This window comes from Chiloscyllium plagiosum, unplaced genomic scaffold (genome assembly GCF_037043375.1).
Source record: "Chiloscyllium plagiosum isolate Xiang-an unplaced genomic scaffold, Cpla_swu_hap1 HiC_scaffold_18, whole genome shotgun sequence".
Taxonomy (NCBI): Eukaryota; Metazoa; Chordata; class Chondrichthyes; order Orectolobiformes; family Hemiscylliidae; genus Chiloscyllium; species Chiloscyllium plagiosum.
In genome coordinates this window covers 805,186-827,099 of record NW_028270156.1, presented here as the reverse complement: position 1 = coordinate 827,099, position 21,914 = coordinate 805,186, and the positions used below count along the sequence as shown (strand labels likewise).

Here is a 21,914-nt window from a genome sequence, read left to right as displayed (position 1 = left end):
TGCTTCCTGAGACTGGAGATTGGAGCGTGAATCTTGTTGAACTTAGGTGGAAAAAAAATTGCAAGCAGCTAAATTCGCAGACTCCCTCCTCCCCATCATGCCCTGTGGGTGTGAGATAACGCTGGTGGCCCTGAACCTGCCTTAGCCAAAGTGACCAGTGCAGAAAGAGGATGGTTTAACCAGCTCACCAACTGACATTAGTATCTTCAAGACTGCTCTCTCTCTGTTTCTGACGCTGACAAGCTCCAAATGTTCAGTCCATAACAAAAATTCCCTTCAAAAAGTGACTCAAGGGATATGGGGACAGGAAAAGCAACTAATAGCAATCAGCAGAAAGGAGATGACCTACTTCTGCTTTGGTTTCTTATAACCCTCTATTCAGAATAAACACACAGTTTCTGAGCTCCATGTCACACCAACAATTTTAATTTAGGATTTACTCACTGGTATCGTTTCCCTTGTTGGCATCATCTTAGCAACAAACCCAATTGAATGGTGAGGTTCCTACCGTCTGCTGCAGGTCAGGAATGATGATTCTGATGACCAATGTATCGCTCTGGATGTCATCCATCTTGCTGATAGGCTTCCCGGCTGTTGCCCTGATGGTGTCATAGATTGTTTCTTCTTTGGAGCTGTCAGATTCAGATTCAACAGAATAATCAGAAATGCTCTGTGCCATCTCATCTTCACTTGTGGTTGGACTTCGAGGCATGCTGTGCTTATCTTATATTGCAGAGCTACCAAGGGAATAAAATAGAATGAACACGGATATAATCTTATTATTAAATATTACAGAGACGATTCACATGGCAGGGGAAAAACCGAAGATTATTACTTGGAAGGAAGGAAAAAAATTCTGAAAGTAGTTGTATTAATTGATCAAAATAGCTGCATCAAAATATTTCTTGACTTTTAGTACATGATGGCAAGCATTTCAAGGTTAATGAGGAATGACTTAGAAATGGAAGAAAGCTTCCAACTCCACTTTGAAAATACATTCACTGGTCCAGGATTAATGTCTCCCATTCTCCCTGCTCTTTCTCTCGCACCTTTGGAGAGAGATAAAAATCACACAACACCAGGTTCCAGTCCAACAGGTCTGTTTGGAAGCACTAGCTTTCGGAGCACTGCCCCTTCATCAGGAAGCTGGTGGGGCAGGATCATAGGACACAGGATTTATACTAAAAGATCTAAATTCTATGTGCTATCATCCTGCCCCACTAACTACCTGATGAAGGAGCAGTGCTCCAAAAGCTAGTGCTTCCAAATAAACATGTTGGCCTGTAACCTGGTGTTGTGGATTTTTAACTTTGTCCACCCCTGTCCAACACCAGCACCTCCACACCTTTGAAAATGTCAGCCCTGTCTCAGTGGGAGCACTCTCGCCCTGAGTTAAAAGATTGTGGGTTCAATGTCCCTCCAGATACTGAACTTTTAATCTATGTTGAAGTTCGAGACAGAATCATCAAGGAGCTTTTCAAAAATCTTTCATAGGATATGGACATTATGGGCATGAGCAGCTTATGTTGTCTATCCTTAATTGTCCTTGAACCGCGTGGTTGGTTCAGCCATTCCGGGGCCAGTGTGGAGTCAGCCATATTGCTGCAGGTCTGGAGTCACATGTAAGCCAGACTAATAAGGGTGGTAGATTTCCTTCCCAAAAAGACATTAGTGAACCTGTGCTATTCAATCAAATGTGCAACATCTTGTTGGAGACATTAAACTGCACTTGAAGAGGAATACAGAATTGTTTTGAAGAATGTCAGAGGACTACTCTCTGTCAGAGAAAGATATTTATTCTTCAAGCAAATTACAAAAACAGGTGATCCAGGCATTCAACTTATTGCTGCCTTAACATAAGAAAATGACCTACAGTGTGGAGCGGTGAACGTTTTTGAAGGATTAATGCACAGTTACTTCATCATAAAAGTATTATGGGTTGGGCCAGTCCGGACACAGAGTGCTGTACAATCCTAGCTGTTGCTCTGCACAACCAGAGGCAAACAGGCGATGTTGGAGGCTGGCAAACTGGGAGAGCAGAAACAATTTTCTTCTGAGGAGGATGAAGACATTGAACACTGGGGGACTTCACCTCTTGAATGAGGAAGCAGAGCAGCATCAGGAGCAATAAGTCAGACAGGATTTTGTTGACACTAGTTCCAGTAGATGTGAGCTCAATGGGTGTGCACAGGACCAAGCAGGGAGCCATGCGGGGTGTGGTGCCTGGTTACTGATGCAGGTTTGACACAGTCACATAGGAAATCAGACGAGGCCTTCCAGTGAGAAACCTTTCCTGAAACTTGATAAAAATGATGCTTTGCTGATTTCTGGTAAAATTCAGCCCATGGTTTTATGAAATAAAATCAAGTTTGACCAATTTATTCAGAATGTTTGAGAAAAAAGTAATGAAGGGTATCAATAGATGCAGTGCATTTAATTTTCAAAAGCATTCAGTAATGTGCCACACAAGAGGTGATTACATAAAATCAGGGCCCCATGATATCAGGGGCAATACAATAACATGAAGATTGGTTAATAACAAATTGCAGAGTCTGATGGATTAAGTCAGTTTGGCTTTGACCAACAGAATAAATGTGAAATTATCTATTTTGGAAACAGAATATTGTAGAGACTGGGAAATTTGATATTCACAGAGACCTGAGTGCTTTTATACATAACTCATAGCAAGTTAACGTGCAGGTACATTAAGCAGTTAGGACAGTAAATCAAATGTTGGCCTTCATTACAAAGGGACTGGAGTGTAAGATTGAAGGAGTTCGACTGCAATGATATAGCGTTCTATTGAGATAACACTTGGAGTGGGGTGCACAGGTTCACTCTCCTTACCAGCAGGAGAATATGGAGAAAGTCCAGCCAAGAGTTCACTAAATCAGTGGCTGTGATGCAGGGATTATCCTCAGTGTCGATTGGATGTAAATTCCTGAGGTTTTAAAAGAATGAAAAGTGATCTGCCTGAAATGTGAAAAATCCCAAGGGTTTTAATAAAGTTAATGCTGGGAGAATGGCTCCACAAACTGTAGATTTTAGAGTGAATGGTCACGCACTCTAAATAAGGAGTCAGCTAGTTAGCACTATGAGGGTCGTCCAGTCTTCCAGAGAGTATTAATCTCTACAATTGTTTACCCCAGTAACGGGTAAGACATACAGGCAAGGTCATTGAAGGTATTCAAAGCTGGGGAAGAAGGCTTTTGATAAAGAGTTGTGGGGTAGGTAGGCAGTAAAGGAATGACCTCTATGAATACCAGCATTGTCTTGAGGGGCTGAATGGCCTATTTTTATTTCTTCCTCAAAACAGAAAATAGGAGCAAGAGACGTCCATATGGCACAGCCATAGAATCATACAGTCCAAAACAAGCCCATCAGCCCCAGTAAAAGAGTGAGGACAGCAGATCCTGGAGATCAGTTGAAATCTGTGGCACTGAATAAGCACAGCCTGTGTACTGATAAACACATTTCTGATAAAGGGCTTATGCCCGAAACATCAACTCTCCTGCTTCTCGATGCTGCCTGACCTGCTATGCTTTTCCAGCACCATCCTTTTTGACACTGTACCACTGAAGTCAGACTAAGTCTACACTAATCCCATAGCCTGAATGTTATGACCTTCAAGTGCTCATCCAAGTACTTTTTAAAGTTTGTGAGGTTTTCCAGGCAATGCATTCCAGCCTCCTACTAATCTCTGGGTAAAAATATTCTTACCTCAAATCCCCTCTAAATCTCCTGCCTTTCACCTTAAAATGATGGTCCCTTTTTATAGACATTTTGACTGAGGGTTACAGCTGCTTTCGAACAACTCTGAGCATGTCCTTCATAATCTCATATACCTCTATCAAGTTCCCCCTCAACCTTCCCTGCTCCAAACTAAAACAACCTGAAATTATGCAGTCTCTCTTCATCACTGAAATACTCCAATCCAGACAGCATCCCCTCTGCACCCCCTCCAGTGAACATAGAACATAGAACATAGAAGAATACAGCGCAGTACAGGCCCTTCGGCCCTCGATGTTGCGCCGATCCAAGCCCACCTAACCTACACTAGCCCACTATCCTCCATATGCCTATCCAACGCCCGCTTAAATGCCCATAATGAGGGAGAGTCCACCACTGCTACAGGCAGGGCATTCCATGAACTCACGACTCGCTGAGTAAAGAACCTACCCCTAACATCTGTCCTATACCTACCACCCCTTAATTTAAAGCTATGCCCCCTTGTAATAGCTGACTCCATACGTGGAAAAAGATTCTCACTGTCGACGCTATCTAAACCCCTAATCATCTTGTACACCTCTATCAAGTCACCCCTAAACCTTCTTTTCTCCAATGAAAACAACCCCAAGTGCCTCAGCCTTTCCTCATACGATCTTTCTACCATACCAGGCAACATCCTGGTAAACCTCCTCTGCACCCGTTCCAGTGCCTCCACATCCTTCCTATAGTATGGCGACCAAAACTGCACACAATACTCCAGATGCGGCCGCACCAGAGTCTTATACAACTGCAACATGACCTCAGTACTCCGGAACTCAATTCCTCTACCAATAAAAGCCAGTACGCCATATGCCTTCTTCACCGCACTATTTACCTGGGTGGCAACTTTCAAAGATTTGTGTACATGGACACCAAGATCCCTCTGCTCATCCACACTACCAAGTATCCGACCGTTAGCCCAGTACCCCATCTTTTTATTACTCTTACCAAATGCTATCACATCCTTCCTATAGTGTGGGGACCAGAACTGTACTCAGCTGGGGCCTCACCAACAGCTCCAACATCACCTCCCTGCTTTTATAATCTATGCCACGACTGATAAGAACAAGTGTCCCCATGCCTTCTTCACTCTCCTATTAACCTGTCTTGCCACCTTCACTGATCTATGGACACGCACCCCAAGATCCCTCTGTTCCTCTGAGTATCCTAGTGACTTACCTTTTATTGAGTATTCCCTTGTCCTGTTACCATCACCTCATATTTATCAGGATTCAACTCCATCTGCCATTGATCTGCCCATGTGATTTGTTATATCCTCCTGTAACTAACACCTTCTTCCTCACTGTAATTCACCCAACCAATCTTTGTGTCATCACAAACTTACTTATCACCCCAAATCCTCATCCATATTATTTACATATATCACAAACAACAAGGGACCCAGCACTGATCCCTGTGGGACACCACTGTACCCCGGACTCCGGTCACACAAACAGCCTTCTACTACCATCCTCTGTCTCCTGCCATTGAGCTAGTTTTGGACCCAATATACCAAAGTATCCTGGGTCCCATAAGCTTTTATCTTCTTTAACAGTCTCCAGTGTGGGATCACACCAAAGGCTTGCTCCACTATTCAGCATCAATAGCACCTCATTCAATCGCACTGAACATGTCTGAACTAAGATAGCATTTATATCAGGAAGATGGACTCCCTTGTTTCAGGGCACTGTTACACCTACACTGCTACAACTTATAACACACAATGCAGAAGGCAGTCTGACTGAGGCATGAATGCCAGCATTTGGCGTGATGGCCTGTTTCTATACATACAATGCGGTTCTATGCAAAAGTATATAATTGGTCTCCTCCTACACTCACAAAGGGAATTCACAAAACCATTTATTCAGTGATACGAGAAAAGGTTTGTTCACACGGAGAATGGTTAAGGTCCGGAATAAACAGTCTGAGTGATGTGGAAGCACGTTCAATTAAGGCAAAGTGTGAATTAGATGCTTATTTGAAACGAACAAATGGTGCTGAGTGAGTTGCTCTCTTGAACTGCTGGAGATGATAGCCTCATTGTATTTGTCATTAGACAAATTATCCAGAAACTCAGTAATAAAAAATCTGGGATAAAGAGCCCAATGATAACCATGACTCCATTGTTGATTGCTGAAAAAATCTATCCGGCTCACTCTGCCCTGTAGGGAAGAAAAATGCCATCCTCCTGGTCTGGCTGACAAGTGACTCCAGGCCCACAACAATGCAGTTGGCTCTTAATGCCCTCTGGGCAATTAGAAATGGGCTATTAATGCTAACCTGGCCAACATCCTATGAATGAATATTAAAAAGCAATGGGCTGAATGGACTCTTTCTGCTCTTTAACAATGCTGTGATTTTGTGACTAAATAAATCATAGAAAGAAGGGAAGGCTTTTTTTTAGATTCTAGATTCTTTACATGATGGAAATAGGCCCTTCAGCCCAACCAATCCACACCGACCCTCGGAAGAGTCACCCTCCCAGCCCCATTCCCCTACCCTATATTTACTCCTGACTAATGCACCTAACACTACGGGCAATTTAGAATGGTCAATTCACCTGACCTGCACATCTTTGGACTGTGGGAAGAAACCGGAGCACCCGGAGGAAACCCACGCAGACAGTTGCCCGAGGCTGGAATCAAACATGGGATCCTGGTGCTGTGAGGCAGCAGTGCTAATCACTGAGCCACTGTGCCGTCCCATCCCAAGGTTCTCAGTTAGATTCTCCCTACAACACCCTCCAAAATAATCAAAGAGAAAGGGCTTCAGAAGATTAATTATAATTAAGAAATAAAAACAGTTGTAATGAAGGAACCTAAATTCTAATCTCTTCAGAAAAATTTCTATGTGCTGCATTCTGCATCAGTGCACTGACTGTAGGAACAAAGAAACTACTGACGAACAGATTGATATCTGCTTTGTGGAATTGCTGTTGGTTAATGACTGTACATCCAGAACCAAGGCTAGACTAGCTGTCCTCTTGCTTGCAAAAATAAATCATTTCTTTCAAAAGTTTGCAACATAAAAACCAAAAGTGCAAAACTTAGTGGACATTAGGGAAAGCTTGACACTGTTATTTTGAAAGCAAAGAAGGCAACCGATTAGACAGAATCATCTCCCGATGACTTTAATATCCTATTAGATTTCACAATTTTCTTCTTCATTAACTGTTTTATTTTAATTCTGGTAATCGATGTGGGTATCAATGGCAACTTCAGCATTTGTCACACATCCTGAATTGCCTCTAAATTTAGAGCCATTTCAGAGGGTGGTCTCCATTTCCACTGACTCTAAAAGACCATGATGAAATTACAGCCTTTAAAGGCTGTATGGTCACAATGTACAAGACAAAACAATGATGTAAACTGAAAAACATTTATCACGTTCCTTTATCACTTTAGTGTCTGGTGTAAAACTCACTGTCCCAGTGTTAATTCCAGTCGGAGGACCAACAACATAAATCGGTCGAATTTAGTATTCATGAGGATGAGGATGAGACTGCCCCAACTGACATGTTACACATGTGCAGGCAGTTTCGCTGTGGTTCTCCACAGGATGGCAATAAACCCCAGCATGGAGACACTGGCCTTATACCAGCTGGGAGGAAGCTGCTGAATGATTACCTCCCCTTTACAGAACCCACTGCATCTCCAGCTTATTGATTCACCGATAACTGGATGGGATCTGTCAAGGAATGGCAACCTGTTCCACCAGGTTACCATCAACGATGGCATAGTAAGGCATTTGATAAGGTTCCCCATGATAGGCTATCACACAAAATGCGGAGTTTTGGGATTAAAGGTGATTTAGCAGTTTGGATCAGAAATTGGCTAGCTGAAATAAGACAGAGGGTGGTGGTTAATGGGAAATGTTCATCCTGGAGTTCAGTTACCGCACACAGTGGTGTGCCGCAAGGATCTGTTTTGGGGACACTGCTGTTTGCCATTTTTATAAATGATTTGGTTGTGGGTGAAGAAGGATGGGTGAGTAAATGTGCGGATGACAGTAAGGTAGACAGAGTTGTGGATAGTGCCAAAGGATGTTGTGGGTTACAGAGGGCCACAGATAAGATGCAGAGCTGGGCTGAGAAGTGGCAAATGGAGTTTAATGTGGAAAAGTGTGAGGTAGTTCACTTTGGAAGGAGTAACAGGAATGCAGAGTACTGGGCTAATGGTAAAATTCTTGGCCGTGTAGATGAACAGAGAGATTTCGGTGTCCAGGAGCATAAATACCTGAAAGTTGCCACCCAGACTGATAGGGTTGTTAGGAAGGCATATGATGTGTTGGTGTTTATTGGTAGGGAGATTGAGTTTCAGTCATGCTTCAGGTGTACAAGACACTGATAAGGCTGCACCTGGAGTATTGTGTACAGTTCTGGTTGCCGCATTATAGGAAGGATGTGGAAGCTGTGGAAAGGGTTCAGAGGAGATTTGCCTGGTATGGAAGGAAGGTCTTACGAGGAAAGGTTGAGGGAACTGAGGGTGTTTTCATTGGAGAGAAGAAGGTTGAGAGGTGACTTGATTGAGATTTATAAGATAATCAGAGGATTAGATCGGGTGGACAGTGAGACCCTTTTTCCTCGGATGGTGAAGGCTAGCACAAGGGGACATATCTTTAAAATGAGGGGTGATAGATTTAGACATATATGAGGGGTAGTTTCTTTACTCAGAGAGTAGCAGGGGCGTGGAATGGCCTGCCTGTAACAGTAGTAGACTCGGCGACATTAGGGGCATTTAAATGGGGATTGGACATACATATGGATAATAATGGAAAGGTGTAGATTAGATGGGCTTCACAGGTTGGTGCAACATTGAGGGCCGAAGGGTCTGTACTGCGCTGTAACATTCTGTGTTCTATGTTCTATGATTACCAGACAACCAGCGAAGATGAAAATCCTAAAGAAAATAAAAATAAAATTTCAAGCAGAAGCAATGAGGACTGGATTCCTCGAGCAAAATGCCACTGAAGATGAGTTGTGATCAAGGCAATGGCCTTATGCAGAAGAATGACACTCAGGTGCACAGTATTGTATTTTTGGTGGTACAGACTAGATGGGCCAAAAGGCCTCTTCTGCACGTTATGATGACATGATTTGATAATTCTATGTAATTTTCACATTTGATACAAATATTCTTTATCATGTCAACCTATTTTTCTCAATGTGTGACACTTCAATCACAGTGTGGTTTACAAAATTAATTTGATATAATGATGGCCTTGCTAAGTTATACTTTTGAGAATTCTTAGCAGTCATACCTAATGCCTTCTTCTCTCTATCCTACTCCATGCAGTTTTCCAATTGTCAGCAGTGACCAGGAAGTGAGGGCAAAAGTGAGGACTGCAGATGCTGGAAACCAGAGTTTAGATCAGAGTGGTGCTGGAAAAGCACAGCAGGTCAGGCAGCATCCGAGGAGCAGGAAAATCAAAGTTTCGGCAAAAACCCTTCATCAGGAATAGAGGCAAGAAGCCTCCAGGGTGGAGAGATAAATTGGGGAGGGGGGCAGGGAGTGGGGGGTCAGCTCCTTCTCGCTATCCACAATGAACTACACGAGACCAGCGTGATAATGTTTCCTCATCAAGAGAACAAGAAACAGGAACAACAGAGGGCCATTTGGCCCCCTGAGCCATGACTGCTTCTAGCACACAGAACCCCCACAGCCCTGGTCGAAACCTGGGCAGCCCTGTCTCTGCACTCTGCATTAGTAAGGGGTGGGGGCGTGCAATGGTCTCATGAGCCACAGTCACCATATCGTCTTTTATAAGATGACCAGAGGATTAGACAGGGTGGACAGTGAAAGTCTTTTTCCTAGGATGATGACGTCAGCGTATACGAGGGGGGCATAACTACAAATTGAGGGGTGATAGGTTTAAGACAGATGTCAGAGGCAGGTTCTTTACTCAGAGAGTGGTAAGGGCGTGGAATGCCCCACCTACTAATGTAGTTAACTCAGCCACATTAGGGACATTTAAACAATCCTTGGATAAGCACATGGATGATGATGGGATAGTGCAGGAGGTTGGACTTAGATCAGGTCACAGGTCAGTGCAATATCGAGGGCCGAAGGGCCTGTTCTGCACTGTATTGTTCTATGGTCTATGTTCTATGTGTGTAGCCCTTATCCCCCAGTAACCAGCCTTATAAGGCCCAGGATCGTCAAATACACCAGATACAGGAGAGTGCTCCAGGGTGTAGGAGTGGTGCCAGGGGAGTGGGCACCTCCAGGAAGTGGTAATGGTGATCACAGATCACCTGAACATTAATGGAATGGAGCCCCTTCCAGGTGTGATATGACCCTCTCTGTGCCATGTGTGCGATCGATGGTACCCTACCCCTGGGGGAACACAACGATGTTCCCAATCCTACTGCACAGTCTGCAGTACTGACTCCATCATGGGAGGAATGGAATGAGTCAGTGTGACCTCGTACAGATGGTATTAGTCACTATCCTGCTGCATTTCTGGGATCACGACTGAGAGATCCCACACAGATCACCAGTGCCTCTCTGGAAGGAGCCAGTGGGATTGAAGTTCTTATGGAGGTTTGTAAAATCACGAGGGGCACGGATTGGGATGGGGGAGTCCCGAACTAGAGGGTGTCGGTTCAGAGTGAGAGGGGAAAGATATAAAAGGGACCTAAGCAACAACTTTTTCACACAATGGTTGGTCCTGGTGGTGGAGACTGGTACAATTACTACATTTAAGAGGCATCTGGATGGATATGTGAATAGGAAGGGTCACAAAGCTAGTCCTTTTTTTTCTAAAAGCTGTTTCTTGGCTCAAGAAGACTCTGTCCTTGACTTTTTTTCAGAGGGGTAATAAACCAGGCTGGGCTCCAATCAGTCTGGTTTGGTACAGAGATGAAAAGGATTTTGAGAGGCCTTTTGTTTCTATGTAAACAGCTGAGACTTCAGGCCAAAGTGATCATGTTTTAGAAGTGGCCTGTATAATGAAAGGGGAGTGGTCAGCTCGCTAGCTGAGCAGAGCAGTCTCAGTTCAGTCTTGAACTGGTGAGGAGTTCAACAGGGAGCTGTGTGGGAACTCTGTCTCTCTTTCTGCCCTTCAACTTCAACCTGTAAGCATGTGTTCCATTTATACTGGGTTTTAAAGGGAGTTTGCTTATTGGGACCGTTGTGTATATTCGGAACAGCATAAATACATCTAGTTTGGATAGACGGAATTCTGTAGGGATTCTTTATTCTGTTCTTTGTATTTCATTGTGTAATTTTGTGAATAAATTTTTGTCTGTTTTAAAATCTAGTAGTCAACCTCGCTAACTTAATCTGGGTAATTTTCACTGTACACTTACCAAAACAAATTGCAAAGTTACGGTCTGGGCTACCTGCTCAATAATATTTTGAGTGGTCTGGCTTAGTCCATATAGAAGGGTTTAGAGGAATATGGGCCAAGTGCTGGCAAATGGGACTAGATTAATCGAGGATATCTGGTCAGCATGGATGAGTTAGACCAAATGGTCTGTTTCCATGCTGTACACCTCCATGACTCTAAGTAATTGTCACCTTCACATCCCCCAGGAGATGATGACACCCTCCCATTCCTGTAGCCCTCCGGTCCCACTCCAGCAACCAGTACAGTTCCATCCCAGTGTCCTGGACAGACAGAGCCTGCATTGGCACAGCACCTCACTCATCCTCAGCTAATGGAGCCAGGAGCAAATGACTCTGGTCCTCCTGGACACCTGATACATTCTGAGTTGCTGTCCAACTGTGACCTCTTTCTGTGCTGGAGGCTCTTCACCCCCAGCTGCCTCTTGCTGCTGCTTTTGGGCTTGTTGTCCCTTCTCCTCCCCTCTCCACTGACCTTCACCATCTTGGCAAGGCAGCCACCACACTGAGCATCCACTGATGGTTGAGTCCATGCTCAATGGTAATAAAGGAGCAGAATCAGCTCTTAGCTCAGAGAAGGGTCAGTGCTGACAGACCCTGCAGGTAATGACAGCTCACACGCCTCCAACCAGTGAGACACACAAAGTCCCAACAAGGAGGATACTGCAGATCTCACGGCTCTTTGAGAGACGCATTTACATGATCCAGGGCTGGCTGACAAACGTACAGCAGGATAGAGGGAGTGCTCCATGGGCTCTGAACACAACCCATCCCAGCCCTACATCAACCATGAGAGCTAGCACTGTGTGCGGCAGGTTATATTATAACAGTGCAGCTGGACAGACATGCACTTCTGTGCCCTGCAGTACAGTTAGAAGTCATATAGGAACTGTGTTGCTCACAGTCCGTATTCAGTTCAGTCGTTTGTGATAAATCTGGCTTCATTGAGCTATCTCTGTGGGATTTGCAAGGAACAATGGCATAGTAGACATGGCTTGTGACCAATATTTTCCCCAAATACTCATCCCCTGCATGCATTGCACATGACACTATGATCACAAATGACATGAAGCTGCAATTCCTGATGAAGAGCTTTTGCCTGAAACGTTGATTTTCCTGCTCCTCGGATGCTGCCTGACCTGCTGTGCTTTTCCAGCACCACTCTGATCTAAACGCAAAGCTACAATCTTCAAGAGTAAGTGAAATAACTGCACAGAGGCCGGTATCCCGACACCAGGTCGCCCTGCATTTAAACCTTCAGTCACCCTTGACTCTGGCACATCTTCATCAGAGTCAGCACCCACTCCTGTTTGTATCTGTCAGCCAGGGCTCCCTGATTGGACCAGATTAACAGCCCCAATCAGGGAACTCATATTCTGTGGCTGGCCTTGTTATTATTGATGCCGTTGCCCCTTCGATGGCCTCCCTGTTGAGTGGATCCTCACCTTTTCCTGACAATGACCCCACCCACCCTGACAGAGTCCAGGTATTTCCCAGTTATGGGTCATTTCTAACATTCAGAAAGAGGCAGCAGCTCGCAGGGAACACCCTCACAGTGGGATTGGCCCAGTCATCTGGTACTGTGCCCCCCCAGGGTCTCCATGTGCTGTTGTACCTCAAATAAAAACAGAGATTGCTGGAGAAACTCAGTAGGTCTGACAGCATTTGTGGAGAAAGACAGAGTTAACATTTTGAGTCTAGTGACTCTGAACATTCTGAAGAAAGTTTGCTGGACTTGAAACATTAACACTGTTACTCTCCCCTCAGATGCTGCAAGATCTGCTGAGTTTCTCCAGCAGTTTCTGTTTCTGTTTAAATGTCCCAGTGTCCACGGTTCTTTGTTTCATTTTCCTGTTTTAACTTATTCTACTAAGGCAGCTCCTTCCCACCGATTCCCCACGTCAATACCCACCACATTGAACTCTGCCCTCAATGTTCTTCCCTGCCCCTGAGCCCTGGCATTACAGTGTGATGATACTCGGTGTGGTTCTCTACACTCCTCCACGGGGGTCACTGCTAAACCCTCTGATCCCTGTCGCTTACACTGTCCTCCCCTGCTCCACTGCCTCCCCCTCCCTTAATGTGTGAGATTCCCCCATCACCATACGTGCTCTTTCCTCAACACATGATCCTCTCTCAGCATTGAATACCCTGAATCTAACCCTCATGCCCCTCCACTATTATGCCAGAATATCCCATTCCCCTCCAGCCTCCCTCCCTTCCCTGCCTCACTCTACAGACCCCTGAGATGGCCCACTCCGCAACCCCCAGACTGACACTGACAAACAGATCTACGGCATGAATGACTGCACCCCTGCACCCCCCTTCCCCTCCCCACAGACTCCTGACCCCCTGAGGACACCTGACCCCCCCACGGACCCCTGACCCCTCTGCGGACCCCTGACCCCTCTGCGGACCCCTGACCCTCCCCGCGGACTTGACCCCCCCATGGACCCCTGACCACCCACCACGGACCCCTGACCACCCACCACGGACCCCTGACCCCTCTGCAGACCCCTGACCCCCCCGCGGACCCCCCCACGGACCCCTGACCCCTCTGCGGACCCCTGACTCCCCACGGATCCCTGATCCCCCGCGGAGTCTAACCCCCCCTGCAGACCCCTGACCCCTCTGCGGACCCCTGACTCCCCATGGATCCCTGATCCCCCGCGGAGTCTAACCCCCCCTGCAGACCCCTGACCCCTCTGCGGACCCATGACCCCCGCGGACCCCTCCCTCCTCCCCATAGACCCCTGCCCCCACCACTCGCCTCGTCCATCTCCTTGCAGCTGCTGCTGGCCGTACTGGACTGACCACTGCCTGGACTGGAGGCAGGCAGAGCCACTGACCATGACTGCCCCAAGCCCCTGGACTGTGTACAGACTCCAACCATCTGCGGGGACCCCTGATCAATAACCCGCTGCCCCTTGTTCTACGCCCCTCAGCCAATCAGAGCTGGCGTTTGATTGAAGCAGTGGGCAGTGTGTTTGTTGCACGGGCTGCTGGCACACGCTGTTGGTGTGAGAATGATGTCTCACTGTGCCATACAGCAAGATGCCTCTCCCCAGCCCCGGACTGATCACTAACGACAAGCTGCCTGCCGTCTGTGTCTGTGCTGAACAAGTCAATACGGCAACGCTGTCAGTCTTTGGGCTGAGCCTCAGGCACCAACAAGTGAGAGTCAGGGCAGGCCCAGTCAGCGATGTGATGAGAATGAAGGTAGTCATTGAGGGAGCACAGTGAGCAGGCCTCGGGATCAACCTGGTCCTGATTGTGAGCTGGGTCCCTGTTCCTGTCAGCAGATTGTCCTTGCAGCAGCATTTCAGTGTGAGGTGCTGGGACACTCTGGGGTGCACGGTCAGTGGATCCGAGAGCTAGGGAGCTGGATTCACCAGATAACTGCACAGTCTCTTGCTTTTGTGTGGTGGGTGAAAGGATAACAAGCTGAATAATAATGAAAGGATCAGTTCGACACATTACAAGCAATAGACCTTGATATTAAGCATCTCGCTGCTCCCTAGTGAGATTCTCAGCATGACACCCTGAGCTTCATTGGAAAGTGAAACTTGTTAGTGTTGTTGGGCTTTTCATTCACAGATTTCTCACCACAGCCCACCTCAGTGATGTCAACTGAGGGATAAATATTAATGACAGCAGGATAAATCCCTATTCTTCTTTGAAATAGTTTTAAATTTCTTATTTCTTAACCTAAGAAATAGGCAAAAGACAGAGGGTGATGGTGGAGGGTTGTTTTTCAGACTGGAGGTCTGTGACCAGTGGAGTGCCACAAGGATCGGTGCTGGGTCCTCTACCTTTTGTCATTTATATAAATGATTTGGATGTGAGCAAAAGGGTATAGTTAGTAAGTTTGCAGATGACACCAAAATTGGAGGTGTAGTGGACAGCGAAGAGGGTTACCTCAGATTACAACAGGATCTGGACCAGATGGGCCAATGGGTTGAGAAGTGGCAGATGGAGTTTAATTCAGATAAATGCGAGGTGCTGCATTTTGGAAAAGCAAATCTTAGCAGAACTTATACACTTAATGGTAAGGTCCTGGGGAGTGTTGCTGAACAAAGAGACCTTGGAGTGCAGGTTCATAGCTCCTTGAAAGTGGAATCACAGGTAGACAACATAGTGAAGAAGGCATTTGGTATGCCTCTCTTTATTAGGCAATGCATTGAGCACAGGAGCTGGGAGGTCATAGTGTGGCATTGGTTCGGCCACCTTTGGAATACTGCATTCAATTCTGGTCTCCCTGCTTTAGGAAAGATGTGAAACTTGAAAGAGTTCAGAAAAGATTTCCAAGGATGTTCCCAGGGTTGGAAGATTTGAGCTACAGGGAGAGGCTGCATAGGCCGGGGCTGTTTCCCTGGAGCGTTGGAGGCTGAGGGGGTGACCTTATAGAGGTTTATAAAATCATGAGGGGCGTGGATAGGATAAATAGACAAGGTCATTTCCCTAGGGTGGGGTAGTCCAAGACAAGAGGGCATGGGTTTAAGGTGTGAAAGGAAAGATTTAAAAGGGACTTAAGAGGCAACATTTTCACATAGAAGGTGGTGTATGTGTGGAATGAGCTGCCAGAGAAAGTGGTGGAGGCTGGTATAATTACAGCATTTAAAAGGGATCTGGATGGGTATATGAATAGGAAGGGTTTGGAGGGATATGGGTCAAATGCTGACAAAGGGAACTAGACTTTTTTTGTAAATATTTTTATTGAGAAAAAAGATTTAAAATTTTTTACAAAATTACAAAATCACTACAAAATAGTGCAACAACTTTATAATATAATGACAATAACAGAAAACAAACTACTACTCTACTCCACCAACCACTGAGGAGAGAGAGAGAAATAAAAACAACAAAAACTACAATAAATAACTAAGAGAAAAAAATAAAATTAAACCATGTTATACCAAGGTAACTTAAGTTATATTCAGTTAAGTTACCGCACTCAGAGCAATCCCACTAAAGCTCCCAAACACCAGGAGCATTTGTCCAGGATTGTTCCCCCCAGGGCCACAGACCACCAGACATAACCCTCCTGACTATACAAAGGTCCTGACCAATATATAATTCAGAAAGGGCCGCCATGTTCTATAAAGCAGTTCCATTTTCTGGTGCACCGTACTTGTAAGGAAGTCCAGGGGAATGTGCTCCATAACTAATCTACACCAGCCCAAAAGTCCTGGGGGATTCTCTGATACCCAGCTCATGTTCTTCCTCGCACAGAATGAAAGAATATTAAACAATTTCTTCCCATGCACATCCAAAGAGGGGAAATTTGGAAGACCCAGGAGGAGGGACACTGGGTCCAACTTAACCTCAGTTCCCAAAACCTCTTCCAAAACACTCGCTATGGCATCCCAATACCCATGAAGCTTGTGGTCATGACCACAAGCAAAGAGTAAGAGTACCAACATCTGTTTTACATTTAGGGTACATTGGGGACACTCCTGTCTTAAATTTCACAAGCCGCTCCGGCGCCAGAGGAGCTCTGTGGAGTACCTTCGGTTGCATAGCCTGTGTCCTGTTGCAAATCAAAATCTTCCTTACGCTCTCCCAAATAGGGTGAAAGGGGAGGTTTTTTGTAAATTGCCCTCACCTTGCCGCATCATTCTCCATGCTTTAACCGTGTTAAGGACAATAGGGTTTCTGCAAGGGTCCATAACATTCCTCATCTTGTCCATAAACAACAAATTAATGAGGGACAATTTGCCTGGAAGGCCTCGATGTTGAACCAGAATGACTGCGGGTACAGGCAGATTCAGTCAGTCACATAGGATAGTAAGGAACTCCATTGATATTTCTTAAAGTCCAGGAAATCCACACCTCCCATCCCCTGCGGGAGCTGCAATCTATCCAGCTTAATAAGAGGCCACCTATGGTGCCAGCTGAGAGATCCAAGCCAACTGTAAAGCTTCCGTAGTGCTTGTCTCGGCAGCATCAAAGGGAGCATTCACATGGGATATAATAAACAAGAAAGAACATTCATTTTGACTAGAGCTATTCTACCTGAACAGAATCTCTGAAGATCCTCCCAGCGCCGAAGTTCCTGCTTTATCTTCTCTAGCAACTGCACAAAATTAGCTTGATATAACTGATCGAAGGCCGGGGTGATTAAAATACCTTAATACAGGAAACCTCCCTGTGACCACCTGAAAGGGAAACGGGTTCCATCCCCAAAATCGGATATTCAAATCAGGCCCCCAACAGGCATGGCCTCCAACTTCATAAAATTAATTTTATATCCTGAGAATGAACCAAATAGATTAATCACCGATATTAAACGGGACGCAGATATCATCGGATCAGTTAGAAAGAGAAGGATGTCATCCGTGTAAAGGGTGATCTTATGCCTGCTTGACCCTACCTCTGGGGGCAGTTATGATGGGGTCCCTCCGAACGGCCTCTGCGAGCGGTTCAATCACCAATGTAAATAACAGCAGTGAGAGAGGGCACCCTTTTCGCCTGCCTCTGCCGATACTAAAACTGTCCAACCATACTCTTCCAATATTATTAGTAGACCTATGACCCTTAATAAAACCTGTCTGGTCCTCCTCTATGATGAAGGGCAAAACCCTCTCCAACCTTAATGTCAGCATTTGTGACAGAATTTTAAAATCCATGTTCAGTAACAGTACAAGCCTGTACGAAATGCAATCCTCTGGGGCTTTCCCTCTCTTGAGAATAAGATAAATATTTGCTTTTTTCAGAGAGGATGGGAGGCAGTCCTGACTGTACAAGTAGTTATACATATCCAACAGGGGTACCAGCCAGCGTGTCTATAAACTCCTTGTAAAACTCACTTTGAAATCCGTCTGGGCTGGGTGCTCTACCACTCTGGAGCTGCCACACCCTGTATCTCTTGGATTATCAGAGGGCAATCAGAAAAGATGCCTGTACTGAAGTTACACTTGGGAGGTCCAGGGTCTTAAAAAAGGACTCCATCTTTGCCAATCTGTCCTCACAGCCCTCCGACCGGTCCAGCTCAGAGTAGAACTTCTTAAATGCTGAGTTAATCTTTTTGAAATTGTATGTAAGAGTCCCAGCACTCTCTCTGATGGATGTGATAGATTGGGGGGGCATTCTTCTTTCTGGCCAGGTAAGCCAGATATCCACCCAGTTTATCACCATACTTTGTTTCACAAAGGAGATTTCCCTCGTTACTGTCTGGGTGAGCACCACATTCACAATAGCCCTGAGAGCTGTAATCCGCTGCAACTTGATTACAGATGGCCTGTCAAAGTATGCTGACTCAGCTGCCTTCAGGCAAGCCTTGAGCAAATGCTGCTGTTCTCCCCTCTGCCGCTTCCAAGTTGCTGAGTAAGAAATAATCAAACCCCACGGATGGGCCTTGCCAGTCTCCCAGAGCACCGATGAATTACTGGCTGTACCCGAATTAATGTCCCAAAAAATTTTTAATTCCCCCGAGAAATACTCTATAAACTTGGCATCCTTCAAGAGGAAAGGGTTCATGCGCCAGTGCCGGGAGCCTGTCCTGTTACCATCGGCCCTGACCTCCATGTACACTGCTGCATGATCGGAAATGGCTACGTTCCCTATTCTGTAAGACAGCACCAAATTCAAAAAAGGCCAATGGAGCAAAAAACATGTCAATCTTAGTATAGCACTTATGTGGATTAGAGAATTGCAGACACCCAGATCTCTCTGGGACAGACAGCATTTCCTCATGTCTCTCTAATCCTTATAATAATTCCCTTCAATCTGTGCCTCCAATAATTAAACTCTCCACTAGGATAAACCTGTATTCCTGATGAAGGACTTTTGCCCGAAACGTCGATTTTACTGCTTCTCAGATGCTGCCTGAACTGCTGTGCTCTTATAGCATCACTAATCCAGACTCTGGTTTCCAGCATCTGCAGTCATTGTTTTTACCTAACTAGGGTAAACCTGTCTTCCCTGTACTCTCTATCCATGCTCCTCAACACTTTGTACACCTCAATTAAGTCAACCCCCTCAGCCTCCTTTATTCCAAGGAAAGCCACCTGTAGACAGTATAATTAGTAAGTTTGCAGATGACATGAAAATCAATGGGTGTTGTTGATAGTGAGGAGGATGGTCTCAGGCTACAGTCTGATATTGAACAACAGGTAACTTGGCAGAGCAAGGACAAATGGAATTTAATCCAGATAGGTGCGAGGTGATGTATTGTGGGAGGTCCAATAGGGAGGAACATACGCAATGAATTGAGGTTCCTGGGGAGTACTGAGGGAGAAAGGTGTACAAATGGTGTAAAAGTCCATAGATCCCTGAAGGTATCAGCACAGGGAGACCAGGTGGGGAAGAAGGTAATCAGGATACTTGCCATCATTAGCCAGGGTGTAGAATATAGGAGCAAGGAAATCTTGTTACAACATTATAAAACATTAATTAGGCCACAGATGGAAAACTGTGTGCAGTTCTGGTCACCACAGTATTGGAAGGACTTGATTGGATTGGAGAAGGGGCAGAGTATATTCACCAGGATGTTGTCCGGGATGGAATGTCTCAGTTATAATGAGAGACTGAATAGGTCAGGCTTGTTTACCCAGGAGCAGAGGGGGCTGAGGGGAATCTGATTGAGATACACAAAATTACACAAAGCACAGACAGGGTTATCATGAGGATCTCTTCCCATAGCAGACACACCTAAGACTAGATGGCATAAGTTTAAGGTGAGAAGCTTGAGAAGGGATCTGAGAAAAAGGGATGGATCTGGGATGAAGTGGAGGGAGGGGAGATTTGGAAACTATTGAAGGGGATATGGACCAAGTGCAGGTAAATCTATGAGGGCTTATCTTATGAGGAGAGGTTGACTGAGCTCGGACTTTTTCATTGGAGAAAAGGAGGAGAAAAGGGAACCTAATTGAGGTATACAATGAAAGGCATAGATAGAGTCGATAGCCAGAGACTATTTCCCAGGGCAGAAATGGCTAACACGAGGGGTCATAGTTTTAAGCTGGTTGGAGGGAAGTATAGAGGGGATGTCAGAGGCGGGTTCTTTACACAGAGAGTTGTGAGAGCATGGAATGCGTTGCCAGCAGCAGTTGTGGAGGCAGGGTCATTGGGGACATTTAAGAGACTACTGGACATGCACATGGTCACAGAAATGTGAGGGTGCATACATGAGGATCAGTGGTCGGTACAACATTGTGGGCTGAAGGGCCTGTTCTGTGCTGTACTGTTCTATGTTCTAAATGGAATTAGCGTGTTGGTCCAAGAAGCCATGGTCTCTGTGCTGTATGACACTATGACTGTATAACCCTCGGCTATCCAAACTTTCCTCATAGCTGCAATTTTCCGGCCCTGGCAACATTCTTGTGATTGTCCTCTATACTCTCTCCAAAGTAGCACCTGTAATGCAGTTACATCCTTTCTGTAATGTGGTGACCAGAACAGTGCACAACACTCCAGCTGATCCCATGTGCCGTCTTTATGCCTTATCTATCTGTCCTGCCAACTTTAGGTCATGCAGTCCAAGATCTCTCCCCCTCTCTCCCCCTCTCAATACTCTCCCATTTGTTGTGGATTCCTTTGCCCTGCTCAAATGCGTAATCTCACACTTTCCCAGATTGTGTTCTATTTGCCACTTTTCTACTCACTCAGTGGACCCATTGAATATATTCTGCAATTACACAGCCAATTTTTATGTCTACATATAATGTACAAACCTAGACAGCCAACACTGAGCTCTGTGGGAAGATGGAGTAAGTATATGCCACAGTGATCAACACTGGGGGCTTAACTGTTTATAACTTATAGAAATGATTTGGATGATGGGATCAGAGGCACAGTTTCAAATTTGCTCATGCTACAAAAGTAGGGAAAAAAGTGAGATGTAGGAGGATATAGGGAGGATAAAAAATGTCATTATATTCCTGATGAATGGCTTATGCCCGAAACGTTGATTCTTCTGCTCCGCGGATGCTGCCTGACTTGCTGGGTTTTCCCAGTACCTCACTCTTTGACTCTGATCTCCAGCATCTGCAGTCCTCACTTTCTCCTGAAAAATGTCATTGGCCAATGATGTGGCCAATGGAGTATAATGTAGGAAAATGTGAAATTGTCAATTTTGGCAAGAAGAATGAAAAATGGAAGTATTTCAGCTAAATGGTGAGAGACTGCAGAGTTCTGAGCTTGACAAGTCTGAGTGTCATAGTGCATGAATTGCAAAACATTACCATTCAGGGACAGCAATTAATCAGAAAAGTGTGGGCGGCACGGTGGCACAGCAGTTAGCACTGCTGCCTCACAGCGCCAGAGACCCGGGTTCAATTCCCGCCTCAGGCGACTGACTGTGTGGAGTTTGCACATTCTCCCCGTGTCTGCGTGGGTTTCCTCCGGGTGCTCCGGTTCCCTCCCACAGTCCAAAGATGTGCAGGGTCAGGTGAATTGGCCATGCTAAATTGTCCGTAGTGTTAGGTAAGGGGTAAATGTAGGGGTATGGGTGGGTTGCGCTTCGGCGGGTCGGTGTGGACTTGTTGGGCCGAAGGGCCTGTTTCCACACTGTAAAGTAATCTAATCTAATCTAAATAGAACATTATCAGTTATCGTAGGGGAAAATAACTACAAAACTAATTCATGCTTCAATTATACAAGGCCCTGATAGGCTACATCTGGAGAACTGTGTCCAGTACTGCTCTTCTTATTTAAAAAAGTATGTTAATATGTTATAAATAGTTGGAGGTGGAGGCATGGTGGGAATGATACTGGATTTATAATCCAGAACTCCAGACTAATGTTCTGCAGATGGGGTTTAAAACTCATGCTGGTCGATGGTGAAATTTGGATTCAGTT

General features: G+C 45.5%; 1 protein-coding gene across 7 annotated transcripts in view; it reads right to left on the bottom strand.

Annotated features, from left to right (window-relative positions):
• Nucleotides 1-21,914, bottom strand: part of LOC122557603 (SH3 and multiple ankyrin repeat domains protein 2-like) — a 1,564,835-nt gene that overhangs the window by 1,314,179 nt on the left and 228,742 nt on the right. For 5 of the 7 annotated variants that reach the window (XM_087996234.1, XM_087996235.1, XM_087996236.1 and 2 more), the window contains exon 3: nt 509-737. In XM_087996234.1, the coding sequence (XP_087852360.1) occupies nt 509-712 (204 nt within the window). In that variant the 5' untranslated portion in view covers nt 713-737. Of the gene's footprint in view, nt 1-444; nt 738-21,914 lie in introns of those variants that run through there. The other 2 variants (XM_087996240.1, XM_087996241.1) reach the window with 2 other exon arrangements.